This window comes from Echinococcus granulosus (genome assembly GCF_000524195.1).
Source record: "Echinococcus granulosus chromosome Unknown EG_S00027, whole genome shotgun sequence".
Classification (NCBI taxonomy): Eukaryota; Metazoa; Platyhelminthes; class Cestoda; order Cyclophyllidea; family Taeniidae; genus Echinococcus; species Echinococcus granulosus.
Window position 1 is genome coordinate 830569 of NW_020170407.1, and position 19350 is coordinate 849918.

General features: G+C 42.0%; 4 protein-coding genes across 4 annotated transcripts in view; 2 read left to right on the forward strand and 2 right to left on the reverse strand. All coding sequences in view use genetic code 11, as the record gives it.

Moving 5' to 3' along the window:
- Positions 1-2430: 2430 nt before the first annotated feature.
- On the reverse strand, positions 2431-5074 carry EGR_04423 (Synaptogyrin-1; the record flags this gene model as incomplete). Its single annotated transcript, XM_024493672.1, has 4 exons — positions 2431-2676; positions 4515-4663; positions 4743-4959; positions 4997-5074. 4 exons carry the CDS (start codon positions 5072-5074, stop codon positions 2431-2433), a joined length of 690 nt encoding a protein of 229 aa, XP_024351993.1.
- A 3863-nt stretch (positions 5075-8937) lies between these two features.
- EGR_04424 (Solute carrier family 35 member) lies at positions 8938-11058 on the reverse strand (the record flags this gene model as incomplete). Its single annotated transcript, XM_024493673.1, has 3 exons — positions 8938-9231; positions 9294-10175; positions 10993-11058. The coding sequence occupies 3 exons, from the start codon at positions 11056-11058 to the stop codon at positions 8938-8940; spliced, it is 1242 nt and encodes a 413-aa protein (XP_024351994.1).
- A 532-nt stretch (positions 11059-11590) lies between these two features.
- EGR_04425 (Asparagine synthetase domain-containing protein) lies at positions 11591-14896 on the forward strand (the record flags this gene model as incomplete). The annotated part of the gene is made up of 3 exons (XM_024493674.1): positions 11591-11701; positions 14029-14448; positions 14507-14896. The coding sequence occupies 3 exons, from the start codon at positions 11591-11593 to the stop codon at positions 14894-14896; spliced, it is 921 nt and encodes a 306-aa protein (XP_024351995.1).
- Positions 14897-15240: 344 nt separating this feature from the next.
- EGR_04426 (Asparagine synthetase domain-containing protein) overlaps positions 15241-19350 on the forward strand; it is a gene marked incomplete at both ends in the record, with an annotated part of 24392 nt that continues 20282 nt past the window's right edge. The window contains 3 exons of the mRNA XM_024493675.1: positions 15241-15362; positions 18204-18290; positions 18973-19105. Of these exons, the coding sequence (XP_024351996.1) occupies positions 15241-15362; positions 18204-18290; positions 18973-19105 (342 nt within the window). The remainder of the gene's footprint in view (positions 15363-18203; positions 18291-18972; positions 19106-19350) is intronic.

The window sequence follows — 19350 nt, forward strand, 5'->3', positions numbered from 1 at the left end:
CTGCCATATTTCGATTAGGTATAATCCAAATGCTCTTGTGGTTTAGGTAACATATTTTCCAGTAAGTAATAAGATGCATTATTCGTTTACTTTTGTGTTTAATGTGTTTACTGGGCTCCCGTTATCTTTATATGCACAAAATTTTGTTGCTGTTGATTTTTACTCAAGTCAGTAAGGTTTTCATCTGCGCAACCTATTTAATTACCGATTAGCATGTACGCTTCATGGAAAGAGCTGCTGTTCTGAATGTTCCCAAATTTTCAATGTAATCCAGTGGGAAGTAGCATTAAATTTCAGTTTCGCAATGGATTAACTAATACTACCCGAAGCAAAACTATTGCAAAACTGGGTTGATGCCCTGTTTTAATAACAATTTTTATTTTGCATCCGTTATTTTAGCAACGGCCTCAACGACACGGCCGTCCAACGGTTTCACAGCATCATCAACAGTGGTAGCTTCACAACTAGCACCACCAATGATGGTGTACGATGCGAACAGTATCCGCGTGGTGCTCGATTTCGAGCGCTCCAGCGATCCTCTGGATCTGAGCTTTGCCTCCTCGGTACCGCCGTGCATTCAGATCCGTGCCTCTTCGCACAACACCGGCACGCTCCCCATTGAGTCCTTTGAACTACAGGTTGCTGTGCCTAAGACCTTCCAGCTGGAGATGTTCCCGCCATCGGCGACCTGTCTGCTGCCCGCCGTCCCCGTCTCCAGTATCTCGCCTGTGACACAGGTCTTTAAGGTGTCTAATCCCAACCGGGTTAGTTTTCTTACCATCTCTCTATATCACCTTTCACCTCTCTCCACTTCTTACCAATACTTTTTTGCAGCAACCTCTGCGTCTTCGTCTACGTCTCCTCTTCACACAGAATGGAGTCCAGAGATCGGAGCAATTTCAGATCGACCAGTTTCCTGCTAACTTCTTCAACAACACCTAAATTAGCTTCTCTTCACACACGCTTACACTGTTGTCTCCTCTCGTGACTTTGTTTTCTCTCTTTCTCCCTTCTCATCTTTTTTTTCTTGGTATAAATGGCTGTGCCCCTCTCATCCTTCTGTTTACGCACACCTACTTCCCGTACACTCGATCTGCCAAGCACATTCCACGCAAACACCCAATACATATGGGCTTTCGACGAGTAGGTGGCCAATCCACTAACTCCATGTGTTTTTCACGCAATCACGTGTTTTAATATACGCCTGTTTCCCTTCCCATCTCTTTCCTCCAATAGCCTAGTGGAGGTAGACCCTACGATGCTCACAATATGATGAGTGGTTTTTCAGGTGTCTATCGGCGTAGCTCCAGCAACAACGGCTTTAGTTTGCGGCTTTCTTTCAAATTGTTCTTTTTCAGGATACGTAAAATAGAATTGTTGCTATTCGCATCTTCGTTAGGTCATGGAAACTAGTTTCTCCATCGGATGAATTAATGGAGCAGCAGAGAAAGCAACACGGTCAACGTTTGTATGGCCTCCAATCTGGAGTTTGACACTGAGAAAACAGGTTGGATAGGGCATATGTGTTAACGCTAATGTGATACTCATTTTATGCACCAACAAGCAGAAAATTATTAAACCATGTTAAATGAGGCCTTCAGAGTTTGGACAAGGGAGTGTGGAGTTTAGGGCTACTGCGGACCGCCTGTTGGATCCAATTTGAATCAACCTCACTTCGAATTGACGTAGAATACGTCTGATCATGACTTCTCATCGATCTCACATTGAAAGTGACTGCACTCCGTGCTATCCGGTTGTCGACCCGAAGTGCCTTGCGTTAAAACTCAGAGGAGTCAATGAGTTAGGGTTTACTAGTGAAGACAAATTAGTCAAGCATGACTGAAAGATCTGCAACATGTGCATCCAGTGGGGAACTATCAAATTCTTGTACTGGCCTCGATAGACTTTCTATTTCACCTAAAGTTATGTAACGTCGAGATCAAAATCATCAATTAAAATGTCTCGTGTGGAGATGCATTAAATGTCAGCAATGGCTGACATAGGAATGATCATCCAGAGGGTATAGCCTCATCTCAACTTTCTTGATGTCATCCATGTTTTATTGCAACAGATCACATAAGACATAAAACCAGGTATGTGTGTACTCAGCGCATTTCTGATGCTCTTTGATCATAGCATTATACCAGTCCCAAAACTTTTCGTCGATCAAGTACATAACTTTGTGAAATCCATTCGCATGCACACACATGTGAGCAATGAATGAGAAGCTTGCCTTCAAATATCCGGATACATTGTTAGCAATTGGAAAAATTAGGCCGTAATTCAGAAAGGAAAGTAGGGGATAAAGTTCGCAAAGTTTGGGAGGATGTATAAAAGGAATATAAAGTGGCAACATATGGTGGAAATGAGGTGAAGCAATGCATGAATGGGAGTAGCACCACAAAATGGTGGAGGAAAGACTAGAGGAGATTAAGAGGTAAGTAACTCTGTGTCGCCAGCTCGGTGTTGGCCATCGGCGATGAATTCGTCGTCCATTGTAGCGGAGGCGTCGAAACTGGCCTGCGCCACTGAGGGTGAATGGTTAAAGTAGTCGATGTAACCACCGCCTGTCTCACTCCTGTGGGGATCACGACTCGCCTCAGTCACATCATCCGCATATTGATTGTAATTTTGGATGGAAATGTAGCGATTATAGGCCGTATACGTCATACCACCCTGTTAGGGAACACATGGCCTGGTTATGAAAACAAAACTTTTGCAAAGCATGAGTGCTCCAGCTTTGAGGTATATTTACTTTCTCTGCGCTGAATCAAACGCTAGAACATTACACAATGAAAAGGTATGCCATCCTTGTCACCAACCGCACAGTGAAATCGTAAAAGAGCAGACAAAAAGGGGTGACCTTTTTGACGAGTCGAAAGATCTTGTGTATAACTTACCAGTTCGCATTCAGACTTGTCAACTGCTGCACCGGTACTTCTCATGCAGCCTCTATACGACCGAAAATTCCCCCGATTATGTAATAACTGATATTTCCCTCCCCCCTAATTGTACTGATCTTAACCGACTTCGAGACGTCGTTGAGAGAGATAGTGATACTGGGACCTCACTCCTATCTGCTAAGAAAGTGGCAGTCCAAACTAAAAGCGCCAACTGCAAAATTGTTGTTACTTTAAGGACAAAATTTAAGCAACAATCACTGCCTATAACAGGTTTATTGAAGAGCATTTGCTGTTCAAGCGATTACCAACATACAAATTTCTATGACAAAATAATAGGCAGTTGCAACTAAGCGAACAAAAGCCACAATTCTTTCCTCATTCGTGTGAGTATCAGAAATGAAAGACATACGAACCACAGAGAAAACAAATGGACTATGATGGTAGAGTATGGGGATTAGAGACAACAAGCTAAAGCGAACGCGTGATCAGCGGAGTACTTAGCTAGCTCCGCGTTATAGGATCTGACGGGGTTTAACGTGGGTGTCTCCTTGAAATGCAGTAGCTTAATTACAATCGATAGAATTAAATAAGCTACTAGGCATCTCATAGGATAACTGCATGCATAAATAGAGAAATGATGTTACAATCCTCGAACTTCGTGCAATCCGAGGCAAACAAGATTTCGCAGACAGATTCACGTATAAACCCATGTGATCGATATAATTCGATGACGTGCAACCTGATATTCAGGTAAATTAACACGATATGGTTATCTAACCCTAGCTTCGCCTTACCTTCCCACACCTAAGCACAGACAACCAACGCAGCCATTGTGTGTTCACAGGACCAATGATGATTTAAGATAATGAGAGAAAATCACCATAAATAAACCACGCTTTTCAGCAGCATTTACTGACTGTGGGTGTGAATACACCATATGCAGGCATATGGAATCTGCATATCGCCATGGGTGGTGCTAACCAGCATAGACATTTATAGGCGATATGCGATAGCAGCACAATATGGCTAACAGAAATGAAGGGACATAGGTAACATAAAACACGAATAGAGAAAGCCACAAAATAAGTAGAATTTTTCCCCTAAGTATCCCAATAGAAGTAGGATGCTTAGAAGGCATGAAAGCAAATAGGACCGACATGAAAATAATGCATCATAATAGGAAATGAAGCTGAAGGATAAAACGACCCAATGGCGCAATCAGAACAACAAAAAGTCCCACTGTGCAAAAATTATCTGGTCAAAGAAGACAAATACTCAAAAAAACTTGAGCTTTGTTTGTTTTCTATTGCGTGGATTACATTGGAAAAGACCTACATTAGACCAAATCAAAGGTTTAATACAATGAGGAATTATAGAATTGAATCAAAAAGAAAATGCCCTCGGTCGCTGCTCACAAATATTCCAACTTAAGGCATGTACACAGCTCAACAGCATAGCCAGCTTGACGACAAACATAGACCTTTGAGTGGCGCAACTTCCGCAAGGAAAAACACCAGATATCCTCCTTTTTACAAATGATTTCTCGGAGAAAAGACGTTTGAATATGGGAAATTTACCAAGAATTAGCAGAAACATGAACTTGCGGCTTACCCAGGAAAATATTGAAAAGAATGCAAAGGCGATGGACGCACGAATGTTATTCAAGCTTATCAAATCCAAGTCATTTGGGTCCGCGTCCGAAATTCGCCAATGATCCGCCGTGTAACAGAATAGTATAAAGAACGCACACGTCCAAAAGCCTATAAAAATGTTAGCAAAATAAACATATTCGTGGTCACCGAGGACAAAACGGGATGTAGAATACTTAGGAAGGCTTACCACTGAACCCTAGTTCGACCATGGCGATGTACCTGCGATATTTTTGCAGCAAGCATAGGAAGCCAGCATCAATCGCCATGTAGACAAGACAGAAAATCAACCCAAGGCTTGTGACCGATAATGCGAAACTACAGGCTGAACCACTGCTGTAAAACATACAGCGTCCAGCAAAATAACCATCTCGGTCAATACAAGCTAAAATGATTATGCAAAATATCTTCAGACGAGACATTATCAAACAGTAAATCACTTACGACAGAAACTCCGCGAAGTACAAAATTAGGGGAAGTTAAAAGACTGCGCAGGTCAGCTTTGTAACCGTAAACACCCATTTCGACAAAACTCGTAGCCGAGACAATAATAACGATGATGTTCCGAACTAGAACCGTTATACGATGCCACAAATTAAGGTGCAAATATGAATTGGGCTTACGCCTTGGAAAATTGTTTATTAACAAACATTTTAAAACCTCATTTTTAATTATATTGCAGCACTTCCTACTCGCTATGTTCCAATTTTTTTATATATGAGTTTTTGATATCACCAGTGCAGTTGGATGTTTCCTAAAGTGTTATCCACTGTGCATGCACGAAATCTTATCCGAAGTTTACTAGTACAAATAATAACAATAGACAGACGGTCTTTCCTAAAGTTGAAATAACCTGTAGGACCTAAGAAGATATATTACTTTAGCGATCTGTGAATACCCTGATGAAGAATAAGCCCGAGTATTTTGTCTTCTTTTGTCTTCAGGGGGTCTGGGACGCTACATTGGTGGCAGCGGAAAGCGAATCCGATCTTAAAGGACGTGGATCCTGATATTCCACTTCTGCGTGGTAAACAGCGGAGCGGAAGAAGTACATATGCTACGGATGGGAGAATGGTGATGACCCCTAATAGAAGGGTCAATATTGACGTCTACCTTCGGCATCCATCCCAGTCCCGTGTTCTGCAGAAAAGCTGTTAACGACTGAAGCGACACTAATCGTGAACAATCTGGAAGTTTCGTTACAGATTTCCCATACCGTGCCCCATGGACCTGTATTGAATCCCGTCCTTCCTTACTCGAATCTACTTTTAGGCCAGTGTTCCTACATCCGTCTACGGACACGCATGATGGCCAGCGCAACTCCCTGTCCTGAATCAAGTCCCTAAACCAGACGAAATTCCAGATCTAGTTAGGCTGCCAAGAGGGACTAGTAACGTTGAGGTCAAGTATCTCCTCAACTGCGCCCTAATTTGGTGATTGGCACGGTCGGGTCGTGGGTGTTTACAGCACCGACTAAGTTGCAATGGCTGACGCGGGAGGTTGACCTGCGGGGGCGCCGGTGATGACGCTCAAAAGAGGAGGGAGGCTGTGTAATATGATGGTGGTTTATCCCTCGATATCGGCGAGGCGCCACCTTTATACCTTGAATTAGCCCTCTTGTACCTCGCTGGGTGGGCTGGCCTTTCGGGCCATGCCAATAGCCCAGACACCTCTATGCTGAATATATATTCTGCCCGAGTATTTTGTTTTCTTTCGTCTTCAGTGAGTCTCGGGACGCTACAGTAGCCCTGAACGGACCCTTCACCAGAATCGAGAGGCCACCAATCGTGTTACTACATAGTGATGCCTCAGGCATTAGCAACGTCCGGCCTTGGAGTCGAACACGGATTGCGAACGTAGAATACGAGCCAAAAAGTGACAACGAAAGGGTAGGTCTTGAATATAGGCATCGAATTTCATCCCATTCCTGCGCTAAAGCAGATTAATTCAATCTACAAGTTAGCTTAGGACATGAATGAACATGCATGAACAAGGGAACTATTTTAAAGGAGGCTCCTTGAGTGGCTGCTGTATTGCCCATTCTTCCAAAGACGCTACATTTGCTGTTAAAGAAGTTTTCTTGCCAATTTTGTACTCAAAATTATAATCAGAATCACAAAATTACTAATTTGGAAAGAAGTTATGATAAAGAAGATGGCTTGTTATAAATAAAACCGTATTCAATCACAATTGAGAGTTAGCTAGTCCTAAACGAATATTTCGCCAGATCGCGAATTCTAGAACCCGAATACTCAATGGATTGCTGTACACCCACAACAAAAAAATACATGTCAACTTGCCTTTCAAAGCCCAAATTCCCTAGAATCTAGCAGTTTCAGTTGTTTAGGTAAACGTACTTAAGGTTACCTGGTCGATATTTTCATTTCGCAATTAAATAGATTTGCTGCCAATTGGGAATAAGAATTTTGCAGCCTAATACTAATTTTATATACGGTCATTGCTTTGTCAAAAACCGTAGATTAACTAGTTAATTAAGCTGGTTGACCCAATTGCCGTTAACCTAGGTGCATCTATCTAGCCTCTTCATTCGCTTAAACCTGGTTCTTGCTTTTCTAGCAATATGGGTCTTGAAAATGCGCATTTTGTCCCCACCGGTGCATATGCTACAATGCGATTCTCAAACATCTTTGCTGGAAAAGGCTATGCCACTTTTTCTGCTTTTGGCACGGACATGGATTCCTTTATGGCAGTATATCGGTTTCTCATCTTTGCCTTAACTTCATTTGCTTCTAGATCACTACATTCATCCAATATAATTATGTTCCATTACAATGTTCATTTTAAGCAAACGTTTTTGCTTCTCAAGAATTTGTCTGGATCCACATTAGAGCGTGAGTGTTCCCCATGTTGGGAGCGTTACTATTCTTTTACTTTTTTTGATTTCGTCCGGCTCTCTCGCACATCCTTCAAAAAGCAAAGACTATGTAGTTTCCTGAGAGTGTGCCAGAGCGACACGATGAAGCTAAGACGTTCGGCATTCCTCTCGTTGGGTACTCGCCGTGGTTTCATTCTTGTTGACAAGTACTTTATGGTGCACTGTCATAAACCTGAGAATTGCGCCATCCAGTTTACTATTTCCACCTGAGTTTGGTATGTGGAGAGTGGCGATAATGACTACACTTTTGTGGCGAACAATACCAATATTTTACAAGTGGTTCTCTACGCACTCCTTTGAGGCCTTTAGTGAGTCTAAACACACTCCCGATCTCTTCTCCGAGGAGACGGGTAGTCAGTTCAAAGTGAGGAACCGCGTCCTTTTCCCTAATGACATGCCTAAAGCAACCACTGGTGTACATAGTGGTTAGCCCGATATGCGTCCATGGAGGCAGTTGTACTAGTGTGCCCATTCGATCACGATCAGTCAAGTACGGCATGCGATTCCACAGTTTACGCGTCAAATTGAAGGACAGAATGCATCAGCCGCATGACGAACATCACGGTGAAGGTGAGAAGTGGTCGTCTGTCAGTTTTTTGAGTACGACTTCGGCACAATCACCCAGTTTTTCCGTGCTCCATCGAAGTTGAGGTGTCGTCTTCTGATGGTTTTCAGTTCAAGCGTGAACGAGCGGATGAGATGGAGATGATTTTCGGCTACGAGCAGCCTATACCACCCTTGGTTGACCACCTCGTTGCAGTAGACTCCTTGCTTTAACGGACGCGAGATCGCATGCTTTCGAAGGGCAATGACTCAAAGTGGTTCTCAGCCTTCCTTAACTTGATGGTTAATGTGGAATGGATTGTGGGTGACCCCGATTTCCTCTCCAGTAAATCGAACTCTGATGCTCATTGCTCCTAGAGCCGATGGAGGACTTGCTTGTGAGATGTCCCTCCCCTATTTTCATAGTGCGATCCCCCAGCAGGGGGATTTTAAGCGTGAAGTCAGTGAGAGGTTTTCCGATGTGAAGTGGTGGATCCCCACTGTTTCATCGTTGCATATAATTCCCACCTATCCCCCTTGGTCCTTGAAGCTCATAAGTACAGTAAGTTTTTCCCCATAGGTTGGCAGAATACAAGGCAATGAGTAGTGAGGATGATAAACACAAACCGGTCCGCGTATCTTACATTTCTTGATTTGACACCAGTTTGCTAATTAGTGGTCGCTGGGTTTATCTGCGGACGTTCTAACAGAAATTCGGATTTCATACCTCTAATCAAGGGGTTTTCAGTTTGTTTTTGGCAGAGAGGAACACCGGCAGCACCCACTAGTTGGTCGCGAATTCCCAGTCCTATCTAATGCATCGTTATATAGAAGGCATACGGCCATTGAGTCGTCTTCACCAATAATAGGTGGGCTAGTGAAATGCAAAAATGGGGATTTTGATGGCGAACACACCAGGTGATTTACAACAAGGGAAGTGGGGTGATCAGGCGTCGTCCTCATCCAGGGGAGTCTCGGTCATGCCTTGGAACATGGGGTCTCTGGAGGCAAATAGGCAGAGGCCCAACATAATTACTCCCAAGGACGCAAGGTAGAGGGAATGAAAGATATTTCCAAAGAGGTAGATACCGATCAGCAGAGCGTATAGGTCCGCGGTGAGAAGGGAGAGGTTCACCAAAACCGAGTTGGTTCTCGACAGGGCGAATGGTAGTACAGTGTAGAGCAGAAACATTGCTGCAGAATATCCCGCCAGGCACCCCAGGGAGGCGGTCAAGTTCGGCTAGAGGAGTCACAAAGGTTAGGGATTGTACCAGTAACACATTAAGATGGAGAAGGACTCACATTTGCCGGTAAGTGAATTAGTTCACTACTTTTTTTGTACTCCAGACTGATGAAGTAAATGGCTGTCCAAAGAGTACCCGCAAGTGCAGAGAAACTCAGGTAGTCGATAACCCCAAACTTCCGCACAAGGTACTCCTGATAAACGTTAGAAGCGCCGTATCCTACCGCTCCAGCGATTACCAAAAAGTCGCCAAATATCACCGATGAGGTTTGAGGGGTGGCGCCAGCAGAAACCGTGCCTACACTGGTGTCGACCGCCTTCGCTGCCAGGTAGTCTGCACCAACCATGGCTCCGGCGCCAGCCAAGCAGGTGATCACGCCGATAATGTGGACACACTTGTAGCGTGTTTTCAAGCAGAATCGGCTAAGAATCATAGCTGTGGGGATGGCGAGACAATCAAGGAGCTGTACACTGGTCAGGTTGGTGTAGCTATAGGCAGAGACGATTGCCCAGTTCGCATGCACATCGATGGTGCCAGCAATAAAGTACTGCCAGCCACGATCGCGTAGGAAGTACCAAAAGTTCTGAGTGCGCGTGAGAGTGCTATCAGTGGGGTGGAAGAGGAGTCTGTGCCAGCTGAGGATGCCGTAGACAAGGGCAAGGAGGAAGTAGTGTGGGAGGTTCTGGGTGAGTGGAAGGCTGACCCCGAAGCGGACAAGATAGTTGCTGGCTATGCCGGTGACAGCTATCAAGGCAGAGAGAAATTGACCCAGCACCAATGGCACTGACAAACGCCTCAGGCGATGGAGAATGCGCGAGCGAGTGGGTGGAGTCGGAGCGCTGATGCTGCTGCCACTGCAACTGCTCAACGAATCGAAGTCCCCGCCCTGCGGACCGGTTCGACGTAGACTCACTTCACCATCGGTGGGCAGCCGGTCCACCTTTACAACGAGATAAAGCCTTATCCAATAACTGGAATGATCGGGAGCATTTTTCTTCGGTAAAATAATGTTAACAATTTGCTCTCACCACATCCACTTTACTACACCTTGTAAGCAGCGACTGGGGACTACCCTCTTAAATGTTATGCAGGTCAGCCTCTATCAATCATCGTGATTGGTTGACAACCCTTCCCAAAGTTGATTGAGCAACCTCTTGTAAGCCGTAAAAATACTCAACTCTAACAAAAAAATATTCGCAATTTCATTGCCCTCCAGGTAATCCATCATAGGTAGGCATATGCAAAATACCTATTCGTATGCTCAAATTTCTTGTAGCATCAAATCACCGTTTAGATTACTTCGGATTAATGCTGTTACCGACTGAAATGGATTCAATTAGTTCCTTCCACAGGAATTCAAGTGTTTCCGGCTAAGGAAGGCAAAAAAAATCAGTTTGGTCTCTAAAAAAGTGGAATGAATCTGTATGCACCAAAAAAATGTTCCACTGCACCAGCTTCTCGGTGGTCTGTATTCTGACAATAAATCACACCTTTTAGAAGGGCACTTATATACCCCCACTTTTCAGGTGACAGCACTGATAATTTCACCAGTTATTTGAGAGTTCTCAAACAGTAGCAAATCATGTCGTTCTTTGAGGTTTAATGTCTCCTTTCTGGAATTCGTAGGAATCTGTGTTGAGCCAATCGGAGACTACACGCAGAAAATGTAGGTAAATTTATCAGAGACGTATTATTCATCTCATCATCAATAATTAGCACTCAAAAATGTGCATAGTGATGTGTCTATAGCTCGTTACCGTTCCAAGTTTTGGAAGTTCAATGGAATTGTAAAGCAGTACGAATGTGGATAAAGGCAAGAGCATCGCGTGTTCAAATAAATTCAGTGTAGTCGATTTTAATCCGAAGGTTGCAAGTACATTTCACCAAATCCAACTTCTTCAACACTATTACTCGTCGTACAAATTTAACCACTACTTTACTTACTTTGCTTTACCTTACAATACTTTACTTTACAGATGAAAAGGCATGAATGCAGACACGGTCAATGTCTACACACCAACCGGCGTAACGATAGTAAATCACTTAAATCATCGAACGCGCAATGACATGAACATCAATTTGAAAGGACACATGTATTTCACTCAACATCCTCAAATTAATCAGCTTTACAAAAATTGGGATTACAAAAAAATGTTTAGTGCTGCTTTCTAGAATTAAAATTCACGGCAAAAAGTGTACTCGCCACTTCAAACAAAAAATGCTACCGTGATAAGCATGAAAACAGAGGGAATTGGATGATGTAAAACATGGGAATGGGCAGATACACTGAAAATAAGGGGAAAAATAATGCAAACCTGATTCGTTTTCTTTGAAATCCCAGAAACCATGAGAGTGATGAGCGACCCAACCTCACACCACCAACGGCGATATCCAAGTCACAAGATTGCCAATCTGGTAAAAAGCAATGGAGCGCAACGCATGCGAGGCACGATGCATGCGAAGGCCGTAAGCCAATCTAATTACAGGTCGGGTTCTGACAGATGACCAGACTGCAATCTGTTCAGCTTTGCAAGCATGAGTGATCTAAAGTGATACAACCGTGACGTTTGCCAGAGAAAGAAGGCTAGAATCACAAATCTCACTCGAAAAGGGGACGATTTAAATCGGAGTGCATTTAAGAGTAAACGGTTAAGCCCATTAAAAGTCTAGAACTTGCAAATGCCGCAAATTTCGAATAAACTTATTCAGGGCTACTAACAACTTGTCAAAATATAGATATTTGATGTGCATGGCAATATTTCAGCACGATATAGTCAACTCTGGTCACCGAAACCCCTTCCTCCCACAGTATGCTAAATTGAGAGCTCCCCTGGCTGAGTTTATTTATAGGAAATGATATTTACAACTCGACACTTTATAAAAAAGCATTAACCCACATGGTCGTTTAGGCCCGGGTGTCCTACAAACAGGTTGCTCGCAGGATTGAATGACGCGCCTAATCTGTATCACCGATGCAGGTACGGTTCCACACGGAGCGTTCCCGCAATTTAGACGCCTTACTACTAGGCAACTGGTCATTTCATCACCTTACAAACCATGTTTGAAATCTATAGCTGTGTAAACACGCGGGTGCTACGTCACCATGGCAACACATTACCGCACGGTGGTTAGAGTACGCGGGATCACTGCCGCCTGTCATCTAAATTAAAGGTATCTAGACTGGCCTAGGACGGGCTTCGATACCATTAACATGACATATTTGCAATTCAATAACAAGTGCGTCAACAATGCACTAGTATCTCATTTGACACGAGCATGCCTCATGGATACGGCAGTAGTGGAGATGACCATTTAACACAAGACTCCCTATACTAGATCAACATAACAAAACACTTTGCCATTCGCCTCCAACCCTAGATTGTTTTGACTAATTTAAAGCCGGTACTTTTGCAAATTTAACAGAACCCAAAAGTTAAAGAAGAAGTGACCAGTGAAAACTTGGTGCCCAGAATTGTTTAAATTAGGCCATAGAATTCCACAAACTGCGTTTACCACAAACACGTCCTTAGGAATAGAGAGTATTATGTAATACGATAGTGGTTTATCCCTCGGTTCTGGTGAGGCGCCACTTTTGTACTTCGAATTAGCCCCTTTGTACCTCGCTGGGCGGGCTGGCCTTTTGGGGCCATGCCAATAGCCCAGACACCTTCTCTGCGCTGAATACATATTCTGCCCGAGTATTTTGTCTTCTTTCGTCTTCAGGGAGTCTCGGGACGCTACAATTATGTTCACTGAGAGAGACAATAGCACACCCTACCTCCATATTCAAAGTGGCGTACCAAAAAACGGCGGCAAAACAACATAGCACTGCCATTTAGGTAGTATTTAATTAACATGTCCAAGTTAGTACGCGGTAAATGAGGAAATACCAACCGGTCCCATACTTCATAATCGCATCGACGACAAACAGCAACATGAAGCCCAACAGTGGCCAAGTCGGTTGGGCGGTTGGGTCTTTGCGAAATTAAAATCACGAGTAAAAATGACAGCAATTAAAAATGGTCCGTGCGCCACTGATCTTTTAGATTATGCATTTCCCAGTGGTGCATTTAAATATCACATAATGCTAAAATTAATACGATATAATTCGAAACATGGCTACGCTAAGTAAAAAAATTTTAGAGTGATTCATAACTTTACGCACACTTTAAGGTAAAAAACGAATGACGTGGGGAAAAAATGACGACTTTATAGCCCAAAGAATAGGTGCAGTCGAACTCAAATTCGATTTTTGCATTTTAAGTCTCTTAGAACACCAATTTTCAATTAATTTTTAGGCAAAGAATCTTGCGTCATAAACAACGTAGTGCATAAGATTCAAATTTCACAGCACAAAGGTGTATGTGTTTATTCGTCTCAACGTTCTCGGTTATCGGCAGGGATTTCCAAAAATATCCTGCGGGTGTGTGCGATCCCGTTTGTGTCTACGTGGCCTTATATTTTATTTAATATTTTATAGATTTTTCTTGATTGCCATTCCAAATTCAAGTAAACAGTGTCATCTAATTTTTAACGCCATGTTAACTCCTCTATACTTTTATTTGTGAACATTTGGGTGATCTGTTCCGTTTTTTGAACGTGTAAAGAGAATGTACTTCTACTCTTGTGGCTTATAACAGTATCCTTTGTAGACTCGGTGTTACTTGCAAGACTCTACTCGTCCACTATTTTATTCAATAATTCTTGTGTTTGACGGAAATGTGTGGGATTCTCCTCTGTACTTCTACGAACTACGAAGTTTGTGATACTACTTCTTTTTTGATGACTGATAGAAATTTAGCAGCTTCGACCACTCTGCTCTTGATAACCGAGGTCTAGTTTCTCTGCCGATGCGGGACTTCTCTCTCGGAGGCATCGAATACAAGGCGTATGGGAGTATTTTCTTAATACAAAATCCTGCCTTCTGTTCTCGACCATCAGAGGTTCCAGATTCCATTCTCCTCTGGAATGGTAGGGTTTATAACCACCAATCGTCCGTGTCGGATACTCAATATATTGTCGAGAAACTGACTGCTTGTGATGGTTCTACCGATGCCATAATTCGCCTCTTTGGTCCCATATGCGGTCCTTTCGCCTTCATTCTTGTGAAAAGATCAGCAAAACGAATATTTTTCGGACGTGACAAGTTTGGTCGGCGTTCACTTGTCTGCAATTCCGATCTCTCTCATTTGGGCAGCCTCTGTCGTTCAGATGTACGTCCTAGTTTCACTTATAAGTAACTGTAATTTGTATATTGGTTTTGAATTTTAGAACGGAATTTTTACTGAAGTCCCAGCCTCGGGAATATACGTGGCTTCTGCAACAACAGGCGGGGGATTTCGAGTCGATTCTTGGTATCCCTGGTCCGAAGATCACCTGCAATTTTGGCTTTCACATCCTTTTAACGCGTCTGTGAAAAGTGAATCCGTCTTGAGCCATTCTGAGTTGAGAACCCTTCAACACTTTGATAGGCACGAACCAGCAAATATTCTACTGAGTCTCCTTAAAGAAGCTGTTGCTGTTGGGGTTCGCCTAGTTGCACCAACTTGCCAAACATGTTTTAAATCAGGTACCAAATCGTCGTGCTTACACACTCGAATTGGCGTTCTCTTCTCAGGGGGCCTTGATTCAGCCGTTATCGCAGCCCTAGCTGACGGGTAATCGGACCCTTTATATATTTCGATGTTATCTACACCACGTTTGCAAATTGACCCTCCTTTAAGGATACCTTTCGTCTTTTAAACAGACGCAGGTGTCTTTATTAGACTAGAGCGAGATATTTTTAATCCAGACATAAGCTTGACTTAGTATTATTCTTGAGATCTTTTGTATTTGTGTGATTGTCGCTCGCATCTCTTTTGGGGAATTAAGACCCCATTGTTGGAACTATTAACATATTTACTACATAAAGCAACGGGCCTACTTTGCATGTTATCTTTCCGCATTTGTGCGGTCTTTTACGTCTTCATATCAAAAATCCTACTTGATAATCTGTGGCACTGTCAATGTTGAACGGTCAAATGGGCATTGAATGCGCTTTCGGTCTTTTGTGGAAAGTGAAGAAATTAAAGATAATGCTTGAAATGCCAACTATCGGTTTAAAGGAGCCTGTGGAGACCGGATTCACGTTATGCTATTTCGGTAACCATCGAATGCAACGACAATATCAGTGATTGAAGCTTTTGTAGATAAACCATAGATTATTTTGAGATTGAAGTAATTTCCATATCTATTTTTCTTTTTCTTGGAGGTCGGCACTGCAATTCTTGCAGTAGCATCTTACCGGCTGTCCCAGCGAAACGTGGGCTCACAATTTGGCCGAGTGATTTTAAAATAAACAGGAAAATATAATTTCATACCATTTTAACCATTGAGTGCTTCCGATCCTGTTTGTTTGAACCTTTTAACTATTTACGTATTATATTAATCTACTCCCCTTCCGGCGAATACTTTCCTATGCTACCCAATATTTCATATGATATAGCTGTTTAGTTTCCAATGAAACGGTGTGTTCGATCTCTTCGTTGTATTTCTTGTGATTGTCTAATTGTCAAATATTTGACTAAAATGGAATTAAAACGATGCTAAACCGAAACTTGCTGCAAGTTGTGCATTTTGGACCAAAATGAAAGTGGAGAATCAAAATAAGTGCTTCTTAATTTGAATGACAAGAAGATTCATTGGAAGATATAAAGTACGCTCAAAGAGCTCATTACTAAGATTGTGTCAGAGGGTTCTTCCGATTGCCATTCTAGCAGGGTGACATTTCTCTGCAATCTGTTTTGCTTCAAATGAAATTTCTATTCATCACTGAAAAACAAGTGCGCTTTTTGCCGTATCAGGGTTACTTTTTTGCTTACAATGATGTAGATTATTTTCTACATCCATGCTTAATTCTGCCTGTAAATGACGACTAATCTTTTTGTACTAACAAATAATATTAATTACGAAGCCAGCGAAGCACTATTATATCTGGATGATGTGTGCATCGGCAAAGTGGGTTGTACTATTACCTGTAGAAAATTACGGTTTTGTTGCGAAGGGCAGGTCAGGCATGAGACAAAGGGAATTCGAGAATTGGATATCGTGGAACGATGTGTATATTGTCGTTGCCTTTCTCAATATGCTTTCCATAACATTTAGCAGAGTGCGAATCATTTTCCAGACGCAAACGTTACTTTTAAGCAGTGTTCAGTTTGCCCACATGGTGTTATGACATGTTGAGCTAATATTTCCGCCGTGTTGCTTGTCACTTCCATACTGCATTTGTTAATTATGTGCATACCAGGCAATATTCCATCCAAATTTTTTTGACTTTGCCTCCTTCTATTTTCCCAGTAAAGAATATAACGTTTATGTGCGATAAAAGACTGATAAAATCTTCAAACTAATGGAGTAAGCCCCGTTTGTGTACTGCTTCGTAATGTTCACTTATTGTAAAATGGAATTGAAAGTGGGTGTTTGATAGACAAATCGGTTTTAGCTCGACAATCGGCAGGCATTTGGTGTTCCCATGCACCAAAATATTTTATTGGCTAATTAATATTGTCAAACGCAACAGAATAAACAATTAATCATGATCTTCTGTTTCTGTGACTGAAATTGAGATACGGGATGGATAAATTGCACTACTCACGTCTACTCTCTTACTTCGTAGATCGAGCACTCGAATTTTTCGAGCCAACATTGCTTACATTTTATAAGCCGATAAAGCAGCACCTATTTTCCAGTTAATCAACTGGACTTTTCTCGCCTTTTTTCAAACTACAATAGAATTTACATTTTTCGGATTGCTATGTTGTTGGGGGTTGACATAATGTGGGGAACATTGCTCAGCTTTCATTACAATCAGGAAAATGATTCCCTTTGCCTGACAGAATATAGCTCTAGACGCTATTTACAAAGCGTTTAGTTTCGAGTCGAAATTTGCTTTTTTGCCTGAGATTAGTACGGTTGGACGAACTGTGACAGTTGCTCATTTCAGTCAGCAAAAAGTGCTTGGAGGTCCGAGTGGTTGCATTTTTGTTATAGCTTTTTAAAAGCCAGGTGTTTCCACCGACTTTTGTCTAATTCCTTTCATCGTAGTCTCACCCATTTGGTTGCAACTGATGTAACCTATATCCCATTAAGTTGTGATGTACGCTGCCCAAATCGACTTAAAACTTTTTGATATTGTCAGATTCATTAATCTACTTTGCCTATTATTAGTAAAAAACCTATTGAGAATAGTAATACCGCATTGTTTTGGTTCGTCTCGATATACCGGTGGTGGAGGAAGTCGTGCATTGAGATGGCTTTTCTTATGACTCGTGTTTACCTCATGTGGTGGAACCTTTCTAGCTACCCAGCGTCTGTACTGTGTGCGGATGGAATTATGTACTGCCTTCCTACTGATTCACGTGCTGTCTAGAATGGAGGCATAAACCTCGATTTCATCTGATTTGAGCTCATCGTTGCTCATTTTAAGCGCAGGCAAGGCCCTTCATGCGGGTCATCTTTGAATAATCCTAAAGTGGTAAAAACGGCAAATCTCCGTCCTTTTGACCAACACTTCCCACGTTTGCTAACCACGCTCTCGCCCAACAAACTTTTGCTTATGGATCGGGTTGCCAATACTACATTTATTTAAATTTGGAGGTTGATTAGAAAATAATACTGTCTTTCAACCTGGTTATACGTGATTTCACGATGGTTATTCCAAAATATGGGGAATTAGAAATTGCTCTGAAAATGAATCATCTGTTTAAAATAAGGGTAAAGCATCTTCACAATGCAGAAGCCGGACTGATCACATTCAAGTGCAAGGAGTATGAACTTGGAATCCATCGTTTTTGATTTACCGTTGGTGCTTCCGGTTTTTTCTTCATAGCAAAGCATGTAAGAAATCTAACATGCCTATTAAATATTTCAAAACCTGTGTGCATCCAAAAAGAAATATCATGGTCATGTTAACTTTTATCACTTTAAGGTGCCTTCCACCCGATCAGCCAGTTGATCTCATTAATGTTGCATTCCAACACCTCCAAAGGGGAAATCGACGTTCAAAACGACGAGGGTGAGTCCTGTTAAGAAACAAAGAATTTGTACTATCGTGATATATCAGGAGAGGCTCTATCGACAGAAGGAATCCAACGTACTTATCAAAAGTCATTCGTATCGCCTCAAATACACCTCTTTTATATACGCTTTGAAGATATTTCTGTACTCATGATGATTCCTTTATGCTATAATCAGTTTTCTCAAGGAGGTACTCATGAACCACCAATTTTGGTTCTTGAAACGGGAAGAATAACGCACCCAAAATTATGTATTCTTGACTTCTTCTGCAGCGTATTTTGACCGACGTTTTTCTAAACCTTGACATTGTGATCTTAATAAATTATGAAAGTGTACTAGACATTTTAAACCAATACAGTCTATCTAAAAGGGTTTTCTGATTTTCCTCAGATTTTACACAGTGCACATGGTTTTGTTGTTAAAAAACCATTGTTTTATATTTGAAGAACTCAGTAATACGTTGCATATATTCTTACACATTCGTTCAGGTTTAATTTGTTTCTTTTCATGGGACGGCCTAAAAAGTTGTACGAAAATGATCTGCATTTGAAATAGTTTGAAGTTCCCCTACATCCAGAAAGCTTGATTTATCCTGCTTTTGGATTTTTTCAAGGACATGTAGATGACATAACACTTGATTTTGTGTAACCATCCTGTTTGTTGAAAATTCTGTGCTTCAGAGGTTGCGATGCTGACACCGCTTCTCAGCAGAAATACGCTTCACCAGACAGTGCTCCAGATAGACAGACTGCATTGAGCAGTTTTGAGGAACTGCGGCAGTTAAATCCAAACCGACATTGGCACCTGGTCTTGGTAAGATCATCCTTCCTAATTGTTGCGCGCTCATATCAATTCAGGCAATTTTTCATAAGGGCACAAGTTTTTTGAAATATCCCCTTCGAGCCAACGAACTTCGTCACGTTCAATAAGAAGTGGCCAATCTAGTGCATTTGTCACTCTGAGAACCATCGTAACAACACATAATGGGGATGGTTGGCTCCTAGTTAAAGATTCTTAATGATATTCTTTCATATTGTATAATTAGGATTTGCACCAAT